At 42.7% G+C, this 22,309-nt stretch overlaps 1 protein-coding gene across 1 annotated transcript in view; it reads right to left on the bottom strand.

Moving 5' to 3' along the window:
- grna.1 (granulin a, tandem duplicate 1) overlaps positions 1 to 22,077 on the bottom strand; it is a 30,625-nt gene extending 8,548 nt beyond the window's left edge. Inside the window, exons 1-5 of the mRNA XM_080206699.1 lie at positions 21,895 to 22,077; positions 18,995 to 19,135; positions 5,757 to 6,005; positions 3,255 to 3,512; positions 1,910 to 2,167 (exon numbers count right to left, since the gene is read on the bottom strand). Of these exons, the coding sequence (XP_080062825.1) occupies positions 1,910 to 2,167; positions 3,255 to 3,512; positions 5,757 to 6,005; positions 18,995 to 19,135 (906 nt within the window). The 5' untranslated portion in view covers positions 21,895 to 22,077. The remainder of the gene's footprint in view (positions 1 to 1,909; positions 2,168 to 3,254; positions 3,513 to 5,756; positions 6,006 to 18,994; positions 19,136 to 21,894) is intronic.
- Positions 22,078 to 22,309: the final 232 nt, after the last annotated feature.

Below are 22,309 nucleotides of genomic sequence, written 5' to 3'. Positions count from 1 at the left end.
ACTGTCTAAAGAGCCTTTGTGCGTCACCTGCAGCGCATTTTGTAGATGGTATGCATTGCTGCCACTGTGTGTTGATAGTGGAAGGAGTGAATGTTTGTGAATGATGCTTTGTCCTGGATGGTGTCTAGCTTCTTGAGTGTTGTTGGGGCTGCATTCATCCAGGCAAGTGAGGAATATTCCATCTCATGCCTTGTAGATGGTGGACAATTTTTGGGGCATCAAGAGGCGACTTACTTGACTCAGGTAATCTAATCTTTGATCTGATATTGTAGCACAGTATTTATATGGCTAGTCCAGTTGAGTTTCTGTTGAATGCTAAGCGCCAGGATGTTGACTGTGTGAGATTCAGTGATGGTAATGCCATTGAATGTCAAGGTGCTATGGTTAGATGCTCTCTTATTGGAGATGGTCACTGCCTGACATTTGTGTGGCGTGAATGTTACTTGTCACTCATCAGTCAAGTCTTGATATTGCCCAGGTCTTGCTGCATTTGGAAATGGAATGACCCTGTATCTGAAGGATTGCAAATGGTGCTGAACATTATGCAATCATCAGCAACCATCCCCACTTTAGACCTTATAATGGAAGGAAGCATGAAGCAGCTGGGATGATTGGGCTGAGGACTCTGCCACAAGGAACTCCTACAGTAATCTGGAAGTGAGTTTATTGATCCCCAACAACGATGACCATCTTCCTTTGTACTATGTATGATTTCAGTCAGTGGATAGTTTTCCCACTGATTCCCATTGACTCCAGTTTTGCAACACTAGGTGAAATGCTGCCTCAATATCACAGTCAGTCTCTCTCATTTCAAGTCTGGAGTTTGGATTTTTTTTCTATGTTTGAATCAAGACTGGAATGAGGTTAGATGCTGTAAATGTACCTAGCAAGACTACACTTTGCAATGTCACAACTGAGAGCAACATCTTTAAATGCAGCAATTCCATTACCAATAGAGCTTACGTTTGGATGAATATGTGTACCAATCTATCTACTCTTACTCTTTCTGCTCTCTCGCAAACCAAAGAGCAATTTCTAAAGCTGCTGGAGAAGATAACCGATGTGCACAATAATAATGCAGAATTATCCATGTTTACAGTTGGGCCAGTTTATGTGCCAACCAGCCAAGTTGGCAGAGATTTGTTTGGAACCAAGATCATGTGAAGTTATTACACAGAGAGGTGCAAAAAGTGAGGTGCAACCAAGGACAAATCAGAACCATTCCAGCTCCTCAACAACTATGCAGTCCTGTCACATCTAGGACAAGCACTTGGATGAAACCAGGAACAACATCCAAGAATGACAACCTCACAGATCACTGTGAGCAATTAAAGACACCAACAGACAAGGTTGTCTTTACAAGATCTCGACCTACCAACATATTACCTCTATATTTTAGATGTTCGTAGATTCATCTGTTCTATATACTTATGATATGGTAATTAAAGAGAATCAAATATTGAAAATATTTATACTTCTTTGGGAGGAGGGAAAGTATCTTTAAAAAGAAAGGTGGATGTCGTAAAATGCCTTTAAGAGGTAGCAGCATGAAATCATAAAAAGGGAAGAGGGTCATGTGATCCAGTCTTAGTTTTACGTTACCTTTGAGCAAAGCTCATATTCAAATTGATGTCTTCAAGTTTCCTATTTTTATATGACTTTCTCACATGCCTCGTCTAAATAAATGAATTCATGACATGTTGCCAAATCCCATATGGGTGAATTTAGCAGCATGACAGGTTGATTCAGAATAAATCAGAATTGTAAAGAGGCCTTTATGCATTGCAATTGTAATTTTCAATTAAACTGTTTTATGATGTCACTATTGAATGAATTCAGATTCAAATGATTGAGATAAACAAGCAGTGTTTTAACAAATACACAGTTCACACCATCAATACGGACTTACTTTCGGGAATGGGCAACATTCCCATCCTTTGTGCCAGGTCTTGCAGCATGTGCTTCCAGCTTTACAAACATGTGTGTCATCACAATAAACCAATGAACCTTCATTACTGGCACTATTCAGTACAGCTTCTGACTCAATCTGTGCAGGTATCTTGGTAAGCCATGGGATAGTATGACTATCCATTGTACACCTTAACCTTTGAAGATCGCATTTGCTGCCATGAGGGCAGCAGTGGACACCATCTTTACAACAAACGGCCTAACGGGAAATAAAGACCAAAGAGTTATTTTACAAGTAAGGCAGGTAACTTGCACTTTTACTCAATAATAGCTGTTTGTAAAAACATTATGGAAATTATCATAGAATCACAGAATGTTTGCAATGCAGAAGAATATCATTTGACCAATCAAGTCTGCACTGACCCTCTGAAAGGGCAGTCTATCTAGTCCTATTCCACTGCCTTATCCCCACAAACTTGCACATTCTTTCTTTTCAGATAGCAATCCAACTCCCTTTTGAATACCCTGATCAAACCTAGGCCTTTCCAATAATCCCACCCATCAATTTTCACTCTATCCATGACTTCTACCATTTCTGCTCCTATGAATATTTTGCTAGCATCCTATTCTTTAGTAAGCACCAATGCAAAGTACTTATTACGAATTTTAAGCTTGCCCTGTGTTTCTTGCCATATATCATCCTCTTTGGCCCTAGTAGGACCCATTCCAACTCTTATTAGCCATTTACTATTTATGTGCCAGTAGAAGATTTTTGAGTTCCCTTTTGAGTCAGCTGCCACAGCATTGTCTATTCTCTCTTTGACAACCTTACTTTCACTTTCATTTCCCCTCTCAACTTATTGCCAAAGAACTGTAGGGTGTGGATAACAATCACATGCTGTTTGAGCCGGCACATATGACTCACAGTAAACAAGTGAGAGGTTGCCATGGGCAGTGATACTCAGCAATGCCATGCTTACACTACTAATTTTATTTTGTTGTATAAACAGAGAATGCTGGAAAAGCTCAGCAGGTCTGGCAGCATCTGTGGAGAGAAAAGCAAGGGTTAATGATTTCAGTCCATATAACTCTTCTTCGTACAGTCATACGGAAATGAAACGTAAACTCTGTTTCTCTCTCCATAGATGCTGCCAGACCTGCTGAGTTTTTAGAGCATTTTCTGTTTCTGTTTCAGATTTCTGCAGCCTTTTGTTTTTAATTTAATCTTATTGCTGGCTATGGCCAGAGAATAGTTAGTTCCCTTCCACTGTGGGGTTTCGTACAACATAAGATAATATAAATGTAAATTAATTATTTATATTTTATTAAAACTGTATGTAACATACCCCAGGATGTGGACAGCAGCTCCAAACTCCGCTCTGTGATCTACAGCAGGTATTTCCATTTGGACAGTAATGTATGCTATCGCAGTAAATGACAGATCTGTCAATGCTGACACTGGTGTTCAGAGCTCCTGTCTCCATTTCAAGTGTTTTGCTTTCCACTGCAATGGTGTTATACTCCAGTGCCATAGATGATGGAGAGATATCACCAGTGTAGTCACTTCGAGGACAGCATCTCATGCCACCGAAACAACAGACTGTCTAAAGAAAAATCCAGGAAAATACCATTATTAAAACGTTATGGAGTTGGTTAAGGCCATCATATCTACATCAGAAGCAAGAGTTACAGCTTAAGAATGTGATAAAACCCAGAAATGATCCTACATGATATTGCCATACAGCCAATATTGCAGTGGTGTCCAAACATAAACACTTATATTGGTAGCTTTAACTAATTTATAATTACAAATATGGTCTTGCATGGAGATGTGCCATGCAGCCTTGCTGCTTATTGAGTTCTGTCCCGGACAGTTCCCTGACCATGTGTTGACTTGTTACCAGTCTGCAATTCTCTCATTGTCCTTCATTTGGTTTCATTGTCCTCCTTCTGCAGTCTTTCATTGCTGCCTATTTCAAGACTTCTTTTGCCTCGCCTTTGAGGTCTTTATGGAATCTTCTGAGATCTTCTGTTGCCTCTCCATTGAGGTCTTCATTACCTCTGGACCTATTTTTGACAGTTGCCTTCTATCTGGGATCTTGTCAATTTTTCTGTCCATAGCCAATTGTTTCTTCATGTGGTTGCCAGTTTAAATATATTACCTCTTTCAGTGTATTATCACTATAAGACCATCATTTTAGTCACTCAGCTAGCTGTTGGTTTTCTCTCTGTTTATTTCCTCAAGCTTTCAGCATTTGGGCACAAATCTGATGGCTTTTTTTTAGAATTTTTAAAACTTCTCCTTTTTCAAAGAAAAGGTAATTTCAGCAAACTCTGGAGTTTTTATTCTTCTAGCAGTTTTTCAGGGATATTTTATTCTTGATTTTAATGTGCTAATTTTTTGTCTATTTCACTCACACCCAAAGACCTGTCACACTTGAGGACTGATGGGGCCGTTGTTTTTAAAACTTGTTAATTTGTCTTCTATATTAAAAAAACCCCCTAAAGTCATAACTCTTTTCTCCAGTAGGAATATTTTTCCTTTACTTTGGTTTGCTGCATCTGCCTTTCAGCTGATTTAATGTACTGAGCCTCATAGACCTCACTGAGTCTACAAGCTATGGCTCTGTATTTCGCACACCCATCTTATGGATTCTGACTCAGGGGTCACCCTTCATTGCTCACCCATTGTGTAACTGCCCATCTTTTCTGATTCAGCATTACTGGCAATATCTCAATATCTCAAATGGGTCTATTCACCCAAAGTGAAGTATTTTGGTGTGAATGTTTTCCCCAGACTTCCATTAAAACAGGACACCCGCAGCTATTGGGCCAGAGGCAGTGTCATGACAGTTCATCCTTGTCACCAGATGTAAAAATGTGTTCTCTGACATTAGTGAACTCCAAAAGGTAATTAGTAATAAGAATTGTTCAGCAGCTACATGGCTGTAGCTAGCTCCCAAAATGTCTCAGCCTAGGAGCCTCTCTCGCATGGTGTAGTTTCACACAAGAACACAGGAATACAAGGGATAGAAGCAGGATTAGGCCACTCGTCCCTTCATGTCTGTCTCACCATTTAATCTGATCATGGCTGATCAATGCAGACATCAGCTCCTTTTCTGTGCCATTTCCCCATAGCCCTCTATCCTTTGATTTATCAAATATTTACTCACCTCCACTTGAAATACTTCTAATGATCCAGCCTCCACTACCCTTTAGGGCAGGGGATTTAGAGAAGAAATTTCAATGCACCTTAAGTTATGAATGATTAGCCCTTTATCTTGTAGCTATGTCTCCTGGTTTGAGACTGTCCAATTGATGAGAAAACTTACCATCTACCTTGTCAAGCTCATCAGGGTCTTGAATGTTTGAATAAGGCCACTCCTCACTCTTTTAAATTCCAAGGAATACAGACTATTTACTCTCTCTTGATGGGACTGCCCTCTTATCTCAGGAATTAGCTTCCTTTGGACTGCCTCCAAAGTTACTATATCCTTTTAAGGTAAGGGGATGAAAACCTTATGCAGTATTACAGGTGAGGCCTCACCACCACCCTGTACAATTGCAACAAGCCCTCCTTATTTTTAAACCATAATTATGAAGCCATCTCCACGGAGGCGGTGATCTTCAGGTTTACATTTCTAGCAGAAGGTGCAAGTGATACCTTGTTCCTTGAGCTGGCCTTACCTTTACCCATCGGGTCTCGCTTAGGGTAGTGATATCAATGTGAAAACACCTCGTGTGTGTGTGTGCATGTGTGTGTCTCCTTCGTACTGTGAAAGATGACATGGGGTTGTGTGAATTTTGAAGGCTACATTTACATTTCAGTGAAACAGGTTTTAACCTACCGAAGGATGTGGACAGCAGCTCCAATGTCCACTTTGCATATGACAGCACGTATATCCATCTTGACAGTGATGAAAAGTATCACAGAAAACTATTAAACTGTCACTCTTCAGGCTGCCGCTTGGAGCTCCTGTCTCCATTTTAAGTGTGTTGCCTTCCATTGGAATGCTGTTATACTCCAGCGCCATAGATGATGGAGAGATATCACCTGTGTCATCACTTGGAGAGTGCATTGCATCACAACGTGTAGTCTGAATATAAATCCAGAAAAATATAATTGTTAAAACTTTATAAAGTTGATTCGGTAGCTTTATGTACATTACAATCAAGAGGTAGAGGTTACGAATGTAATCCAGCCCAGGAATTATCCTATTGTAATATTGCCATACAACCACTATTATAGTGGAAAGGTCAATTGTCTTATTTTTAAGGGTGTGATGCCTCTGGTTAGATAGCTGAAAAGAAAATATTCGATGTTGCTTTGATAGTTTTGCAGTAGCTGATTGCTTCCTAGCTATTAGCAGTGCGAAATTCAACCACCCCCCTCTGCCCGCCATAACCCCAGAAACCCTTCCCACATTGCCATTCATGGGACACTCCCCAGCCCCCCACCATCGGCATTTCAATCGTACAACATTGCACCTCTGCGCCAGAGGTCAAGGGGCTGTCGAAATGCCGAGAGCCTGCCCACCTTGGGTGAAAGATGAAACTGAAGAGCTGAGCACGTACCCCAAAGTGACCTACAGTACCTGCTGCTCATCTGAAGCAGGTTATGAAGCTCAGCCTGTGCCCATTCATTGACAGGGAATATTCAGCTCTCAGTTAGGTAGGAGTCAGACATATAGCTGAGGATGAGAGGAACATCTCTTTGTCCTCACAGCAAATCTAATGTCATTACGCTCCTTCAGAGTCCAGCCAATGGCTTCAGCCCCTGGCCCATGAAGATGTGCAAATGAGTTGGATGACGCTGGCACCACATTCTTTGTTTTACCTGTCACTTTGGAGGGGGGGGGTGGAATGTGTGGAGGTTGAGGGGGCTGGGGGGGACACTTAAAACAAGATGTTATAAAGGCCTCTCTTGCTGGTGGTCCCTTCAGTCCCTGTCCATAGCCCTGTCTTCCTCCTCCTTGGCTTTATCATGTCCACCTCCCTCCTCAACATTGTCTTTACTGAGGCGATGCGGCGCTCGCCTATCCTGTTCTCTGTGGTTCCCCCATCTCCAGCACTAAATTATGGAGCGTGTAGCACAACACAATAATGCAGGAGACCCTCTGGGGGCTGTATTGTAGACCAGGCACTGATCCAGGCACTGGAACCACATCTTCAGCAGTCCAATAGCCTGCTCCATCAGCTCACACATTGAAGCCTAAGCCTCATTGTATCGAGTCTCCACTGTTGTTTGTGGCCTCCATGGCGGTTTTATCAGCCACTTTCTGAATGGGTACACCTTGTCCCATTCCTCCAGCTGCCGTTGCCACTTAATGATGGCTGGTAATTGCGAGTGACCCAAGATATAACTGTCATGGGAAACGGGCACACACTCTCATGAAGCACATTGTGTGGTCACCAAAGAGTTGGTTGTTGAGGGACTAGAATCTTTTGTGGTTCATAAATGGTGCTGCCTGCCACAATGGTGATGTAATAGCTACATGGGTGCATCCATCGATGGAGCCTTGACCTGGGACATCCCTGCTATGAGGGTAAAGCCCATGTCCCTGGCATCCTGGGTCGCCTGATCCTGGTTCAAGTTTATAAACATCTCTGCCCTTGCATACAGAGCATCTGTGACCTCACTGATACATTTTTGAGTGGCAGTCTAGGAGATGCCACAGAGGTCCCTGTTCCACCCTGGAAGGAGCCACTGGTGAAATATTTAGTGTGGCTTTGACTTTAAGGGCCACAAGCATTGCATGTCCTCCAGTTCGAAGAGTGTCAGCTTGTGCAGCTTGTTGCAGAGGTGGTCCTTTGGAATAAACACAGCCTTCTCCAGCGCTGAGGCTCAGACAGCTGAAAATATGAGCACCTTCACTGGAGGAGTCTAGGCTGGTACTATAAGTGAGGTTAATCCTGTGCTTTCTGGACAGCTGTAGGCCTCTGGTCCTGGGCAGCAGTACGCCTTTGTCTCTGCTGCTGGTCAATTGTGATTAGCAAAAGGCCTACTCCACAGGCTCCATGATTCTCCTGAACATGCACGGAAAGAGTGAGAACACCACAAGGAGTCCTACCACAGCCTGACCCTCATCCCTCCATACCTCTGTGACTTCTACCCAAGTGATTCACACTCACTGAGTGAATATCTGCTCTTTCTCCCAATATCCCCTCTGACACAACAGCCACTTCCCCACATTATTTCCCCTGTACACCAGGGTGAACAGCATCGAGCCTCCATTTTCTCATGGCATTTGACCCGCCCATTCCTCCCCCCTCTCCCCCTGTATGGTGAGACTGACCCCCACCCTCGGCCCTGAGCTGTACATATCTGTGTCTCCCTGGTGTTCTTCCTGGTGCCCCTTAAATATTGGACAGGTTGAGGAGAAATGGCTGCCTGAACGCTCATCTCTGTTAACCCCCTGTGTACGGCTGTTGTAAATGGCGTCAGCGTGACGTCACAGCGGCAGCTGCTGAATATTTGGTGTGGGCTCAATATCTGGAGTGAGTGCTCGCTAATGAGATGCCAAAGTATTAAAATAAGGTTCCCAACGTTCTGGGGTATGTTCCACATCACTCCTCCAATGGGCCTGGTTGAAAATTGCAAAACTGCATCTCACCATCAAGAACCACGTTTTTCAGAACCTTCTAGATTTTGAGTGTGCATCGCTGTTGCAGCGCACCGAGAGTCTGGGCTCAAGATTTCTGTCTAATTTAATGCTTTGAACTAGAACGAAAAGCTCCAATAAATATTCTGCCACAGTCAAGAATGATTCAGTTTTGTCATAGTACCATTAAACTAAAGATGGAAAAAAATCTTTCTGGCAGCTTTTTAACTGGCAATGCGATTTTTTTATTTGTTAGATGCAGGTGTCACTGTGTCCAGCCCTATTTACCCTTGAACTCTATGGTTTGATAGGCCATTTAAGAGTCAACCACAATGTTGTGGTTCTGGAATGGTTCTCCAAATTTGCAGATGGCAAAAAGCTGGATGGGAAGGTGAGCTGTGAGGAGGATGCAAAAATATTTCAGTGCATTTTGGGCAAATTTGAATAAGTGAACAAATGCATGGCAGTTGCATAATGTAGATAAATGTGAGGGTATCCACTTTGGTAGTAAAAACAGGAAGGTAGATTATTACTTGGATGTCTATAAATAGAGAGAGAGGAATATGCCATGAGATCTAGGTGTCTTTGTACACCAGTCACTGAAGGTAAGCATGCAGGTGCAACAGACAGTAAAGAAGGAAAAGTGTATTGTTGGCCTTCTGGATGATTTGAGTACAGAAGCAGAGATGTCTCACTGCAATTATACAGGGCCTTGTTGGAACCACATTTTGGATATTGTGTGCAGTTTTGGTCGCTTTAAGTGTGGAAGGATGTTCTTGTATAGAGGGAGTACAGCAAAGGATTACCAGACTGATTCCTGTGATGGCAGGACTGATGTATGAGGAGAGATTGAACCAGTTAAGTTATATTCACTGGAATTCTGAAGAATGGGGGTTCTCATAGAAAACTATAAAATTTTAACCAGACTAAAGATGCAGGATGGTGGTTCTCAACAATGGAGTTCAGAACCAGGATAAGAGGGAAACCTTTAGGACTGAGATGAGAAAATATTTTTCAGCCAGAGAGTCATAGAATCCCTACCGTGCAGAAGGAGACCATTCAGCCCATCATGCCTGCACCAGCAACAATCCCACCCAGGCACTATCCCTATAATCCCATGTATTTACCGTGCTAGTCTCCCTGATACTAAAGGATAATTTAGCATGGCTAAACAATCTAATTTACACATCTTTGGACTGTAGGAGGAAACTGGAGCACCAGGAAGAAACCCACGCAGATACAGGGAGAACGTGCAAACTCCACACAGACAGTGACCGAAGCTAGGAATTGAACCTGGTCTCTGGTTCAGTGGGGCAGCACTGCTAACCACTGTGCTGCCGTGCCACCCACCAGAGTGGTAAGCCTGTGGAATTCATCACAGAAAGCAGCTGAGGCGAATATGTTTTCAAAAAGGAGTTAGATATCGTTCTTGGGGCGAAAGGGATCAAAGGATATGGGGGTTGGGGAATGAAGTGATCAGGTTATTTAGTTGGGCGAACAGTCAGGATCATAATGAATGGTACAAAAAATTCAAAAGGGCTGAATGGCCTCCTCCTGCTCTAATTTTCTCAGTTTCCATTCATATTATTATTTATGTAAATAACTCCATTTATGGTAGTGATTGATAATGTTGAACCTTCCAAGTAATCAGCCAGTAAAACTCCAAACTGGAGATAGGTTTGCATAGTGTAAAGCTAATATAAACATAATGTAGTAACTGATTGGCTTAATAGCCTGGGAATGAATTGCAGGATGAGCTACAGAGAGCTTTTTAGTTCAACTCTGAAAATATGTTAGAATATAAAAGCAAATAAAAACAGTTGGATAAGAGAACAAAGTAAAATATGAATTGAGGAATCAGAAAAAATGCTGAGATCGCTGTAACAAACCGACTTTAAGCCTGAGCACAAAGATCTGCACTCTGACTTGTTCCAACAAAAGTCACTCAAAAGCAATTAAACCCTTTGACGAGGGACTAGCATAATAGACCTGCTTTGTATGGTAAGATTGTGCTCATTGTATCAGTATTTGAAGATATTGTAAAGCATCTTCTGAAGTTACAGCACAAAATAAATTACACCAATATTGTGCAATAGTAATGTGTTATACAATTCCATTTTGGGGAAATATCTTTTCCATTGTTTTCCCCGCAGAATGTGGAATATAATATGGTAATGAGGGAAACTAACGGAAGTGATACTGAGCCTTTGCGTATTTATCTCTATTTGCAGAACAGCTGGCAGTTCTGGCTGATGTATTGAGGAAGGACATCACAACAGCAGAAGGAGTGGAACAATAGCCTTCCTCTCTGATGGCTTGACAACAAACTGCCAGGACAGGCTACAATCATTAAATTTGTTTAAGGAGATAGATTATGGGAAAACCTTGTTATGATATTCATGATCCTTCCGATAATTGACGAGTTGATCCCCGAATTTTTCGCCATAATCCCAACAATAACAAAAGAGGGGTTTTGGATAGATCAACCCTGTCATTTCACATGAAACCATGAATATTCAGAATGGATTTCCATCGAAGCAATCTGTGCTAATATCAGTAATTTTATAATATAATTGGATGGGGAATGAATTAAGGGCTCTAAGCAGCGAACTTTATTTGTTTTTAATCTTGTGGCTGGCTAGATAAGCTAAAATGCATGGTTTAATGTTCAAGATTTTGGTTATGTTGCTATGTTCTTATTTTTCTAATCATTAAAACTTCAAGCAGTTAGCAGGTACCGGCTATTATGGTATATGAGGAAATAATGTCTAATGAGGTAACAATGGAAAAACTGTGACAAGAATGAAACTTATTTCTATTAGAATAAAGTTGCTTTCTTCAATTCCGTCAGTCCACAAAAGATTAAAAGCCAACTTTACCCACAGAAAGCCCAATGGTTAGCACTACTGCTTCAGGTTTGATTCCAGGATTGGATGACCGTGCGGAGGGTACATGTTCTCCCCATGTCTGTGTGGGATTCCTCCTGATGCTCCGGTTTCCTCCCTCAGTCCGAAAAACGTGCTGGTTAGGCGCATTGGCCATACTAAGTTCTCCCTCAGTGTACCCGAACAGGTGTTGGAGTGTGGCGACCAGGGGATTTTCACAATAATTTCATTGCAGTGTTAAAGTAAGCCTACTTGTGACACTAATAAGTAAACTTTAAGAAAATCTTGCTCTTGTGTTTTTGCAATTTGTTCAAGTACATGGCTGATTGACAACTTAATGAATTGAAAATGCAAATGAAATGAAAATGTTGGTCGGTTTTGTTTATTTTCTGGGAAGTTTCGCCTGACTAAGCCAATTGTGGGGAGGATGGAGGAAGTGAGAGAGAGGGAGGAGTTGGACTGGCGATTGCTCTGCATAGCAACCCTTTGATAAAAGAACATCATGTTCTTTGACATCCTGTCTGCAATGCTGTGGGGACCTTAAGTATTGCATTTAATGCATACTTTATGTCATTATTATTTGTTTCCTATTTCATGATTTTTGAGTAATGCATTTTTATGGTGCTATTTCTGAAATAATTCACTGCAGCTCTGGTGGAACAGACATGCAAACAACTATTTTTACAATTTTTCTTTTGAGGTTTCCATTACTTTGGATGCTATGTTGGACAATGGAGAGAACCTTTATGATATTGACCCCCTGTAATGAGAAGTTCTTGTGCCAACATTTTCTTTGGCCATTAGCATAAATGCAGGTCTTCACTACTGGACAATGGCATTGCACTTAACTGTCCCATTCTTCCAGCTTCTTTCTACGAGATACACAAGTTTCTGGCCTGATCGTAGGAGGAGAGATAATCAGCCATGGATAACGAAGGAGGTAAAGGAGAGTATTAAATTAAAAGCTGATGCGTTTAGAGTAGCTAAGAGTAGTGGGCAAGAAGAGGATTGGGAGAGGTTTAAATATCAACAAAGAATGACAAAGAAGTTGATAAAGAAAGGAAGGATAAACTAAGAAGCTGGGCTAGTGCTAAATATAAAAAAGGATAGTAAGAGTTTTTATAAATATATAAAAAGGAGGAGGCTGGCTAGGGTGAATGTTGGACCCTTAGAGGATGAGAGGGGGGATTTAGTGGTGGGGGATGGGGAAATGGCTGAGGCCTTGAATAACTTTTGCTTCGGTCTTCACAGAGGAGGACGTGAATAGTTTGCCGGGTGTTAACGATGGAAAGATGGTAGGAGTGGAGGGCCTGAATGACATTATTGTTACTAGAGAGGCAGTGCTCGACAGACTAGAGGGATTGATGGTGGACAAGTCCCCAGGACTGGATGGAATGCATCCAAGGGTTCTGAAAGAAATGGCGGAGGTGATAGTGAATGCCTTGATGATTATTTTCCAAACCTCGCTGGATTCCGGGGAAGTGCCGGAAGATTGGAAAACGGCTAATGTTACGCCGTTGTTTAAAAAGGGTAGTAGGCAAAAGGCAGGGAATTATAGGCCGGTTAGTTTAACGTCTGTTGTAGGTAAAATGCTTGAATCCGTAATTAAGGAGAAAATAGCGAGGCATCTTGAGGAGAATTGTTTGGTAGAGTAGACACAGCACGGTTTCGTTAAGGGGAAGTTGTGTCTGACGAATTTATTGGAATTCTATGAGGATGTGTCTAGTGCGGTGGATAGAGGGGAACTGGTGGATGTGGTGTTTCTTGATTTTCAGAAGGCGTTTGATAAGGTGCCGCACAAAAGGTTGTTACAGAAGGTTAGGGGGCATGGAGTTGGGGGTAGGGTGTTAGCGTGGATAGGGGATTGGCTGTCAAATAGGAGGCAGAGAGTGGGTGTCAATGGGTACTATTCGGATTGGTGGTTGGTGACTAGTGGAGTGCCCCAGGGATCGGTGCTGGGGCCTCAGCTATTTACCATTTATATAGATGATCTGGAGGAGGGAACTGAGTGTAAGGTGTCGAAATTTGCTGATGACACCAAGATTGGTGGAACGGCAAATTGTGCGGAGGGTGTGGAGAGTCTGCAGAAGGATCTAGATAGGCTGGGCGAATGGGCCAGGAACCGGCAGATGGAATATAATGTTGGCAAGTATGAGGTTGTCCACTTTGGTAGGAGTAATGGTAGGAAAGACTACTACTTACATGGCGAAAAGCTGCAGCATGCTATGGTGCAGAGGGACCTGAGGGTCCTTGTGCATGACTCGCAAAAACCCAGCCTGCAGGTGCAGCAGGTGGTCAGGAAGGCGAATGGGATGCTGGCCTTCATAGCGAGGGGGATTGAATATAAAAGTAGGGAGGTCTTGCTGCAACTGTACAGGGCACTGGTGAGGCCGCAGCTGGAGTGCTGTGTGCAGTTTTGGTTGCCGCACTTGCGCAAGGATGCTTTGGCCTTGGAGGGAGTGCAGAGGAGGTTCACTAGGCTGATACCGGAGTTGAGGGGGTTGAGCTATGAGGAGAGACTGAATAAACTAGGCTTGTACTCGTTAGAGTTTAGAAAGATGAGGGGAGATCTCATTGAGACGTACAAGATGGTGAATGGGATGGATAGGGTAGAGGTGGAGAGGTTCTTCCCACTCAGAAAGGACAGTAGGACTAGAGGGCACAGCCTCAAGATAAAGGGGGGGCGCAGTTTAGAACGGAGTTGAGGAGGAACTTCTTCACTCAAAGGGTGGTGAATCTCTGGAATTCTCTGCCTGTTGAAGTGGTGGAGGCTGCCTCGCTAAATATATTTAAGACGCGGGTTGATAGGTTTTTGGTAGGCAAGGGGATTAAGGGTTATGGGGAGAAGGCGGGAAAGTGGAACTGAGCCACTTCAGATCAGCCATGATCTTATTGAATGGCGGGGCAGGCTTGAAGGGCTGGATGGCCTACTCCTGCTCCTGGTTCTTATTATTATGTTCTTATGTCACCCTCTAGTTCCCTTCATTCCAGGAATATTCCTGCCTCACTTCTTGAACCTGCCTGTTACCTTGACTCTGGGCTGTCTTGAGTTGCTCTTTCTTAGGCTTTACTCCACTCACTTCCTTGTTGCTTCATCCTACCCCTATTTCTCATGTGTTCCACTTCCCCTTCTGGCCCAACTTTTCTCCCACTTAGTAGCTGTTGTCTCTCGTTTCCTGTATTTATGGACCTTAGGTCTGCCTGTTTCTATGTACTGCACTCCCTTTTTAAACCCTACTTCAGTTTCCTTTCCACTTCCCAGCCCCAGTCCCATTTCTCCTTGCCTTCAAGATTTGTCCCAGGAGTAAAAAATAGAAAGCAATGAAGAATAAAATGGGGTAAGGAGTGCGTATGTTGATCATTCATGGGCTGGAACTTTATGGCCATTCACCCTGACAAGATCTTCCAATGACGTATCCCAGCCATGAGTTTCACAGCAGCGAGAAGTGCCTTTAACAGGAAGCCCTGTTGACAATGACAGGACCAGAAGACCCCATCTCCTATCAATGGTGGGCCATTGCTCACCACCACAAAACATGCAGCAGGTTGGGTGGTAAATCCTCCCAACTGTGTAAATTGGCAGACATAATAGTTTACTACTGACAATAGATTAAATCAGACAGTCAGACCTGGAGTGGTAGAATAGGGGGATCCTATTGACTACTCCTCACATGGTTGCAACATTACTCTTTAGTCTATCAGAGAGAATGTGAACAAACCAGTTTGAAGTAAATACCCAAGTCAGATTACCACCTCTTTACATTAAATAGGCCACACATACCACAAGCCAGCAACCTCACCACCAGAATATGAGACATGGGCAGCTGGTAACACCAATCTAAAGAAGGGCTTTTAAAAAATGTTTTCATTGAAGATTTTCCATTTTACCAAAAAACGCAACAAACCCCCAAAATCCAGTACAGCACAGAATGATCATCCCTCACATATACAAACAGAACAGATCGGAAGATACCATTACAATTGGAACGGACAATCAGTTACAATTCATTGTGATTATTGTAATCTGCACCTTCCCTCCTATGGTTAATGAAAGGCTATCACACAGAGTGTGGGATATCAGTGTGACAGGAAAAAACCATGAGCACGTGGCACAATGGTGCATGTCCTTGCCCATAGGATAACAAGGACCCAGCTACATAGCATGAGGGATCCACTATGGAGTCAAATACAACCAATTGGAGCCTAAAACAACATCACAAACAATGAAAGGATGCCGTAGAAAGATGGGAATATGAGGATACAACCCCAAACCCAAGATATGGCATTACAGTTCACACACACACACACACACACACACACACACACACACACACACACACACACACACACACACACACACACACACACACAATAACAGAAGTGGAGCAATACAGCCTCACAGGAAGATAAAATGGAGTCCAGGGGCGGGATTTTATAGTGTCACTCAACCTGAGACTGGAAAATCCCTCGTCCACCCCTTGCCGGCTCCAATTCTGTGCGGGTGGGGTGGTAAAATTCTGGTGCAGGTATCTAAACTTACATCCGGACCCTGCAGATAACAGGATATTTCTCACTAGGGAAAGTTAAACCTCAAGAAAAGGAGATGTCCAGATGACCCTCCAAATGGTGGCATCTCGAGGGAAGACAGACTGCTCTCCTTTTAATAACATAATATAATCTTCATACTTTCCAAATATGAATGTTAAAAATAGCTGCCACCCTTGTTGATGCAGCTAAAGAAAGTAAGGGATATTGACATAGATAAAAGAAGAACCAATAAAGCAAGGGCTCTCACACCATGCTGGAGTCTACTACAAAACCAGTCTCATTCATCTCCAGCCACTTTGAAGGATGGCATAGTGGCACAGTGGTTAACACTGCTGTCTCACAGTGCCAGGGACCTGGGTTCAATTCCCAGCTTGGGTTAATGTCTGTGCAGAGTCTGTACGTTCTCCCCGTGTCTGCATGGATGTCCTCCAGTTTCCTCCCACAGTCTGAAAGATGTGCTGGCTAGGTGCACTGGCCATGCTAAATATTCCCTCAGTGTACCCGAATGGGTGCCAGAGTGTGGTGCCGAGGGAATTTTCATAGTAACTTCATTACAGTGTTAATGTAAGCCTACTTGTGACAATGAATAAATAAATAAAAATAAAGCCCCACCATTAGCTGGAAAATTCAACCCATTTGTTCACCAAGAAGACTCCACCAAACTGGAAGCAGAAGAATCATCTACAAACAAGATATCTGGGGAGACACAATCCTCCTCCAGACAAATGAGGGCAGTCTTGTAGAATTAAATATAACAATTTGGACTCTATATCAGTACCCCACTGACCCAGGAAATGAAAGGAATCTTCGGAGAGAGAGGAACAGTAGGATAAGACAAATTGACACAACACAGGGTTTGACAATCTCTGATTGCAAGATATTGGAAGCATATAACCTCATAGGAGGAACTTAGATAATGTGCAGCCTAAATATCTGGGCTCACAGTCAGTGCTCACAAACAACAGGATATTAACCACACACCCCCACTCCCCCCCACCCCTTCCCCCCAAGCAGAACTTCAACATCAAGGAGAATTGTCCAAAAATCTCCAAAGGGGGACATCTCAGGGAAGACAACCTACTCCCTCTACTACATTCTCCACAAGGTCTGGGAGCGGATAATCAAAGTAGTTAATTGCCTAACATACCCAGCCAAGATAAGATAGAACAGCGACATTGTTAAAAGAAAGATTGACACCACCTCTCGTCTTCAAACAAAGCAAACTTCCCAATGGCAACAGCAGCAGGACTGGGGCTACAGGCAATTCCAAAGTCTGGTCTGGGACAAGTTAAGTGTGTGATATTGAACCACTTATAAGAGAGGTGAGACCCAAGGGGAGTTGATGGAGAGCCTGGCAATGAGGGGGAACCTGCAGAGGATGACTTTGTGGCGGTGTGGAGGGGATTGTCAAGGGAGAGCTTGAGAAAGGTATTACCCCCTCCCATTAATACCTGAGGCCTGATTAGAGCGACATGACTCACTTTCTTCCTGCCCCAAACTCATCCCCCCTCCTTCAAAATTGGCTGGGGTGGGAAGTCGCACTAAACTTCTATCAAGTTGGGCTGAAGGGCTTGTTTCCATGCTGTAAACCTCTATGACTCTATGACTCTAATTGGGCCTCAGTTGGATTAAGGGTGAGCAGGACATCCCAGACCTCACTTGTCCCACATAAAGATGGGTGAGGGGGGTAGCAGCAAGGCCACCTGGGGAATTATATGGTGATCTCTTTGTCAGGCACTTTTCTTTTGTGTTTAATTGTGACCCGAGGCTCCCTGATTCATCATTTTAATTTCCTCTTCCATTCCCAATCTGACCACTTTTTCTGACCTTCTCACCTGCTGCAATGACACTCAGCGTGAGCTTCAGTGTCTTATAGCTCTTCTGTAGGGAATGTTCTCTGGTTGGAGCATTTGTCATTTCAGAATTTGTCCAATTCTTATGTTTTTTGAGAATCATTTACCTGTTTGATGGAGAAAGTTACTGATGCTGGGATAGAAGTTCCTGACAAGCTGTTTATTTGTAACTTTTGTTGACCATGTAATTCAGAAGCAGGCAGTCAGGGGCCGAACAAAAGTAAATACCATAAATGAAAACCATGGTTCAATCAAAGCAAACTGAGATAGGTCAACATTTCAGCACGTTGCATAAGTCTGACTTCTGGAGTATTGTTCGTGGCTGCCACATTCTGTGAAGTCACATTCCTAGGTGGATTGGCTGTGCTAAATTGCCCCTTAGTGTCAGGGGCACTAGCTAGGGTAAATGCAAGGGGTTATGGGGATAGGGCCTGTGTGGGTTTGTGGTCAATGCAGACTCAATGGGCTGAATGGCTTCCTTCTGGGCTGTAGCATTCTATGATTTTAACATAACTTGTTAATTCTTAGTGACATTGTTGATGTGATATTGGTAAGATGACCAGTAAAGTTTCACAAATTGGGTTGGAATATACTCTTCTCTGCCAGGAGGTTTAAAGGTGAGGTTGCATGCAAAATCCAGCAAGCATCATGCCCACCACCCACCTGCCCACCCCCACTCCCACCACAATTAATGGGTAACAAGGGAGCCATCAGGCAGCTCACTTGTCCTTAAGCCCAACAAGTGGCCATTTGTTTGGCCATTTAAAGGCTTCATATAGCTGCCAAATGTATAATACCTGTGGATAGGGCAGGCTCACCCAGTCGGAAAACCGAGGCAGCTAGCTATGCACAGACTAGTGTCAGGGAATGCTGGGAGGGGACCTCATTTGTGGATCCCCTGGAACCATCACATGCATCCTCCCTCACCAAGATAACTCCCCCTTTAATTCTTCCCCCTGTCTTCCTCCCCAAGCCCTCCACCCTCACTTCCTTCACCCCCCTCAATCTAGATTTGCTAACCACCCAATTGGGATTTTCACCCTGAGACATGTACCTCCCAGCATTCAAACAACTCTTTTAGCTACAAGGGGTATGAACCCCATTAAATCCAATCACGATGGTTGTGTAAGCAGGAGTGAATCATGCCCAACCCATGCATGATTACATTACCTTTTTCTACTTAATATCTATTCCATACCTTTTCCACTAGGCAGCAGTCATAATTACCAGATTCAAGTTTACAACATCTTGTTTGATCTGGACAAGAACTTCCATCTTGACACGTCACTGTAGCAGAAGCCACGTTTGCCAGCAGCAGAACTATCATTAGTGGCCACATCTGAATAAAATAAAGACCATATGGCAGTAAGGCATCCTCAGCAAATTTATCTTATTAAGTTCTATTGTTCATGGAATCCATCACAAAGTAAATATCAATTAACCACACAAGCATGTTTCAGGTTGTGTAGCAACTCATTTTCACAATCTTCACTTGAGAACAGTTTCAAAACAGAATGAAATACTTACCACAAGTAGACAAGCAAGAAAGTTATCTCAATTAATGTGTTAATTCTCTCATTTTGGAAGATGTTAAGCAGTAAGTCTCCTTCTGTGCTTTAAAGGTCTATGAATCTAGAATTGTTTTGGTAGGATTGCCATCATATAGTCTCAGTATTGGGCAAGGTCTGCTTCATATATGTGGATGCATATGCAATGTGTGTGAACAGTAAAAAATAATAAGGCACATTGCTCAGCTATGTGCATCTACAATCTATAGCACAGTCAGTCCTAAATCTCAATAGTATTGCAGGCTTTGTCAAAAATCAAATCTATGTTTAGAAGTGGTATGTGTGTAAACTCATATATGGATATGCACGGTTGGATCATAGCCGTTTATGTCATTTCACTTGGTTACTTTTGGTAAAGTTACAGCAAATGATTGGGAAAACTCCTGTGAAATTTTAGCTATTTCACTTCCTTCTGCTTGTTGCAGAACTCAAATACTCAATTAGATGTAAAAAAAAGTGACACTGAAAAGGAAGCAAAGGATGCATCATAGAGTTTGGCTGAGGGAGAACTAAGAAGTTGCTGACCAGAAATTCCTGCTTCTGATGCAGCTCTTTACAACCATGTTTCCTTAAATGCAGCTTGCTGGCTCAACACTAATGTCTTGTGTCCATGCAAGATCTATAGGTGTGCAGAACTGACTGCCTTGGTGCACATGGCAACCCTTGTGGCAACTGCACTGAAGGCTTCAGTCTACTCAGAAGTATTGCCATTGTAGTCAGTTAGCTAGCAGACTGGTAGCTCTCAAGTTAAAAGCATGTGAACTATCAAACATCCCTGAATAAGTGCTAGTAGATACCCTTGGAAGCAGCAGCACCAGCAGAGCTGACTCAGATAGAAGGTTCTTGTAATGCAAACCACAGTATGATCTCCCACTCTGATCTCTTGGGCAATCAACTAGTTTCACTGACATTTAATGCAGTGCTTCAACAGCATGTCGTTTTTTGGTTTCATCTCTACATTAACCATTGGCACTACGTTCTTTAGTTAATTGATATTTGACAACAGCAGTCTAATGGGCAAGAGAATATTACTCCTGGATATATCACTGAGCATCATATTCTTTTGGTTGGGGAAGGAGGAGGGGAGTCCAGGATGCTATCTGAAGAATTTAAGATATAACCCAACCTGCCATGCAGATTGTGTTATATCTTAAGGAGATCTGCTTTGACATGTTTGGGGAGACTGGTATACAAACATCCACTGAAGTTCTGGCAGATGATCAGATGAATCTCTGCAGAAATTCAACCCTATTAATTCACAGAGAAAACCATGGAGCTTAGAATTATAGAATCCCTACAGCACGGAAGGAGACTATTGGCCCATTGGGTCTGCACTGACCACAATCCCACCCAGCCCCTATTCCCGTAGCCCCATGTATTTACCCTGCAAATCCCCCAACAATAAGTGGCAATTGAGCATGGCCAATCAACCTAACACGCATCTCTCTGGAATGTGAGAGGAAACCAGAGCACATGGAGGAAACCCACACAGACACAGGGAGAATGTGCAAACTCCACACAGACAGTGACCCAAGCTGGGAATCAAACCCGAGTTCCTGGCGCGGTGAGGCAGCATTGCTAACCACTATGCCGAACTTCCTGGAACAAAACCATGAGGGTGTTTTGAGGACACTGACAGTGGCTGCATGCTGTCTTGATTTTATTTTTTTTAAACCCACTGATCCCTTCCAAACAGCAGCAGGTGAACTCAGTTCAACCCTGTAGCCCATGGCTGCACTGGGCAGTTGACAGCTTGCTGGACCCTTGACCTGTAGCTTGCTATATGTTTTTGAGTAAAATTGGCAGGGAGGTCAATGTGTGCCAATTCTAGAACAAGCCAAAACAAGGTATTTAACAGAATCTTTGGGCAAATGATGCATACCCTTACCTCTTTTTGATAGGTGCAGATGTGGGTCAGTTTGATCAATTTGGTGAACACAGTTAGTGCTCTGTGTTTGAAATTGTTTAAGTTCATTGCCCTGTATTTAAAAAGTCAGCATTTATGCGCCAGTGTGCAGCAGTCAACACTATGCAACTCACACCCAGACAGTCCCAATGATTTTTTTATACGCAATTACTTTTCTTTCTGAGTGCAAGTGTTAATATATTTCATATAAATGGATTAATGCCCTAACAGAAATAGGAAATAACATGATTTCATGTAGAGGCCTTTGTGAACACATAACGTGAACGGGATTACAATGACTAAAATACTTTTGGACTGTAGTCACTATTGTAACATAGGAAACACAGCTGCCAACTTTTATTTAAAATGGCTGTTTAATTGTTCTGAAATGAAACCCACAATCAATTTTCATTTCAAATATTCAGTTTTTCATTTCACTTGTTTAAATGAAGCCATTATATTTTTAGTTAATTAAATATTTTAGCTACTTCACCATGTAAAATTGATACAATTCACTAAATAACAAGATAATTTCAACATTACTATGACTCACATTTCATGTGAGCTGCGAGTCAGCATATTATCAACTTAAATATGCAAAAACTGAAATTCAAAAAAACTCACTGTGTTAGCCGACCACTGCTGGGCTGCCAGACAGACTGAGATATGCTCTTGTAAAGTGCTCCCTCAGTTGTATTGGCACAAAGTGGGCGATTGATTTAAAACATTATAGGGCACGCCTACATCAAAGAAGCTGAGGCAAAATCCTGTTTTATTGGTGCTGAAAACGAAAATCCCTTGTTGTGGATCCAGGAAAGGAAGTTGCGTGATTAATGATTTAACATCCTGTTATAATAAAAGCTTTGCCAAATAGGAGGTGAATCTCCTGGATATGTGAAGCTTTTTAAAAAATTCATTTAGGGGATGTGAGTGCTGCTGGCTAGGCCAGCATTTATTGCCCATTTCTAGATCCCTTTGAAGCTGGAAGAGAAAAAAGGGAGAGAAGGCAAGCCCCAAATCAACCAGCTTCTTTGTACAT

This window comes from Carcharhinus amblyrhynchos, chromosome 2 (assembly GCF_965287045.1).
Source record: "Carcharhinus amblyrhynchos chromosome 2, sCarAmb.v2.hapA, whole genome shotgun sequence".
Classification (NCBI taxonomy): Eukaryota; Metazoa; Chordata; class Chondrichthyes; order Carcharhiniformes; family Carcharhinidae; genus Carcharhinus; species Carcharhinus amblyrhynchos.
Note: the sequence above shows the minus strand (reverse complement) of the source record. Positions and strands in the feature narration are given on the sequence as shown.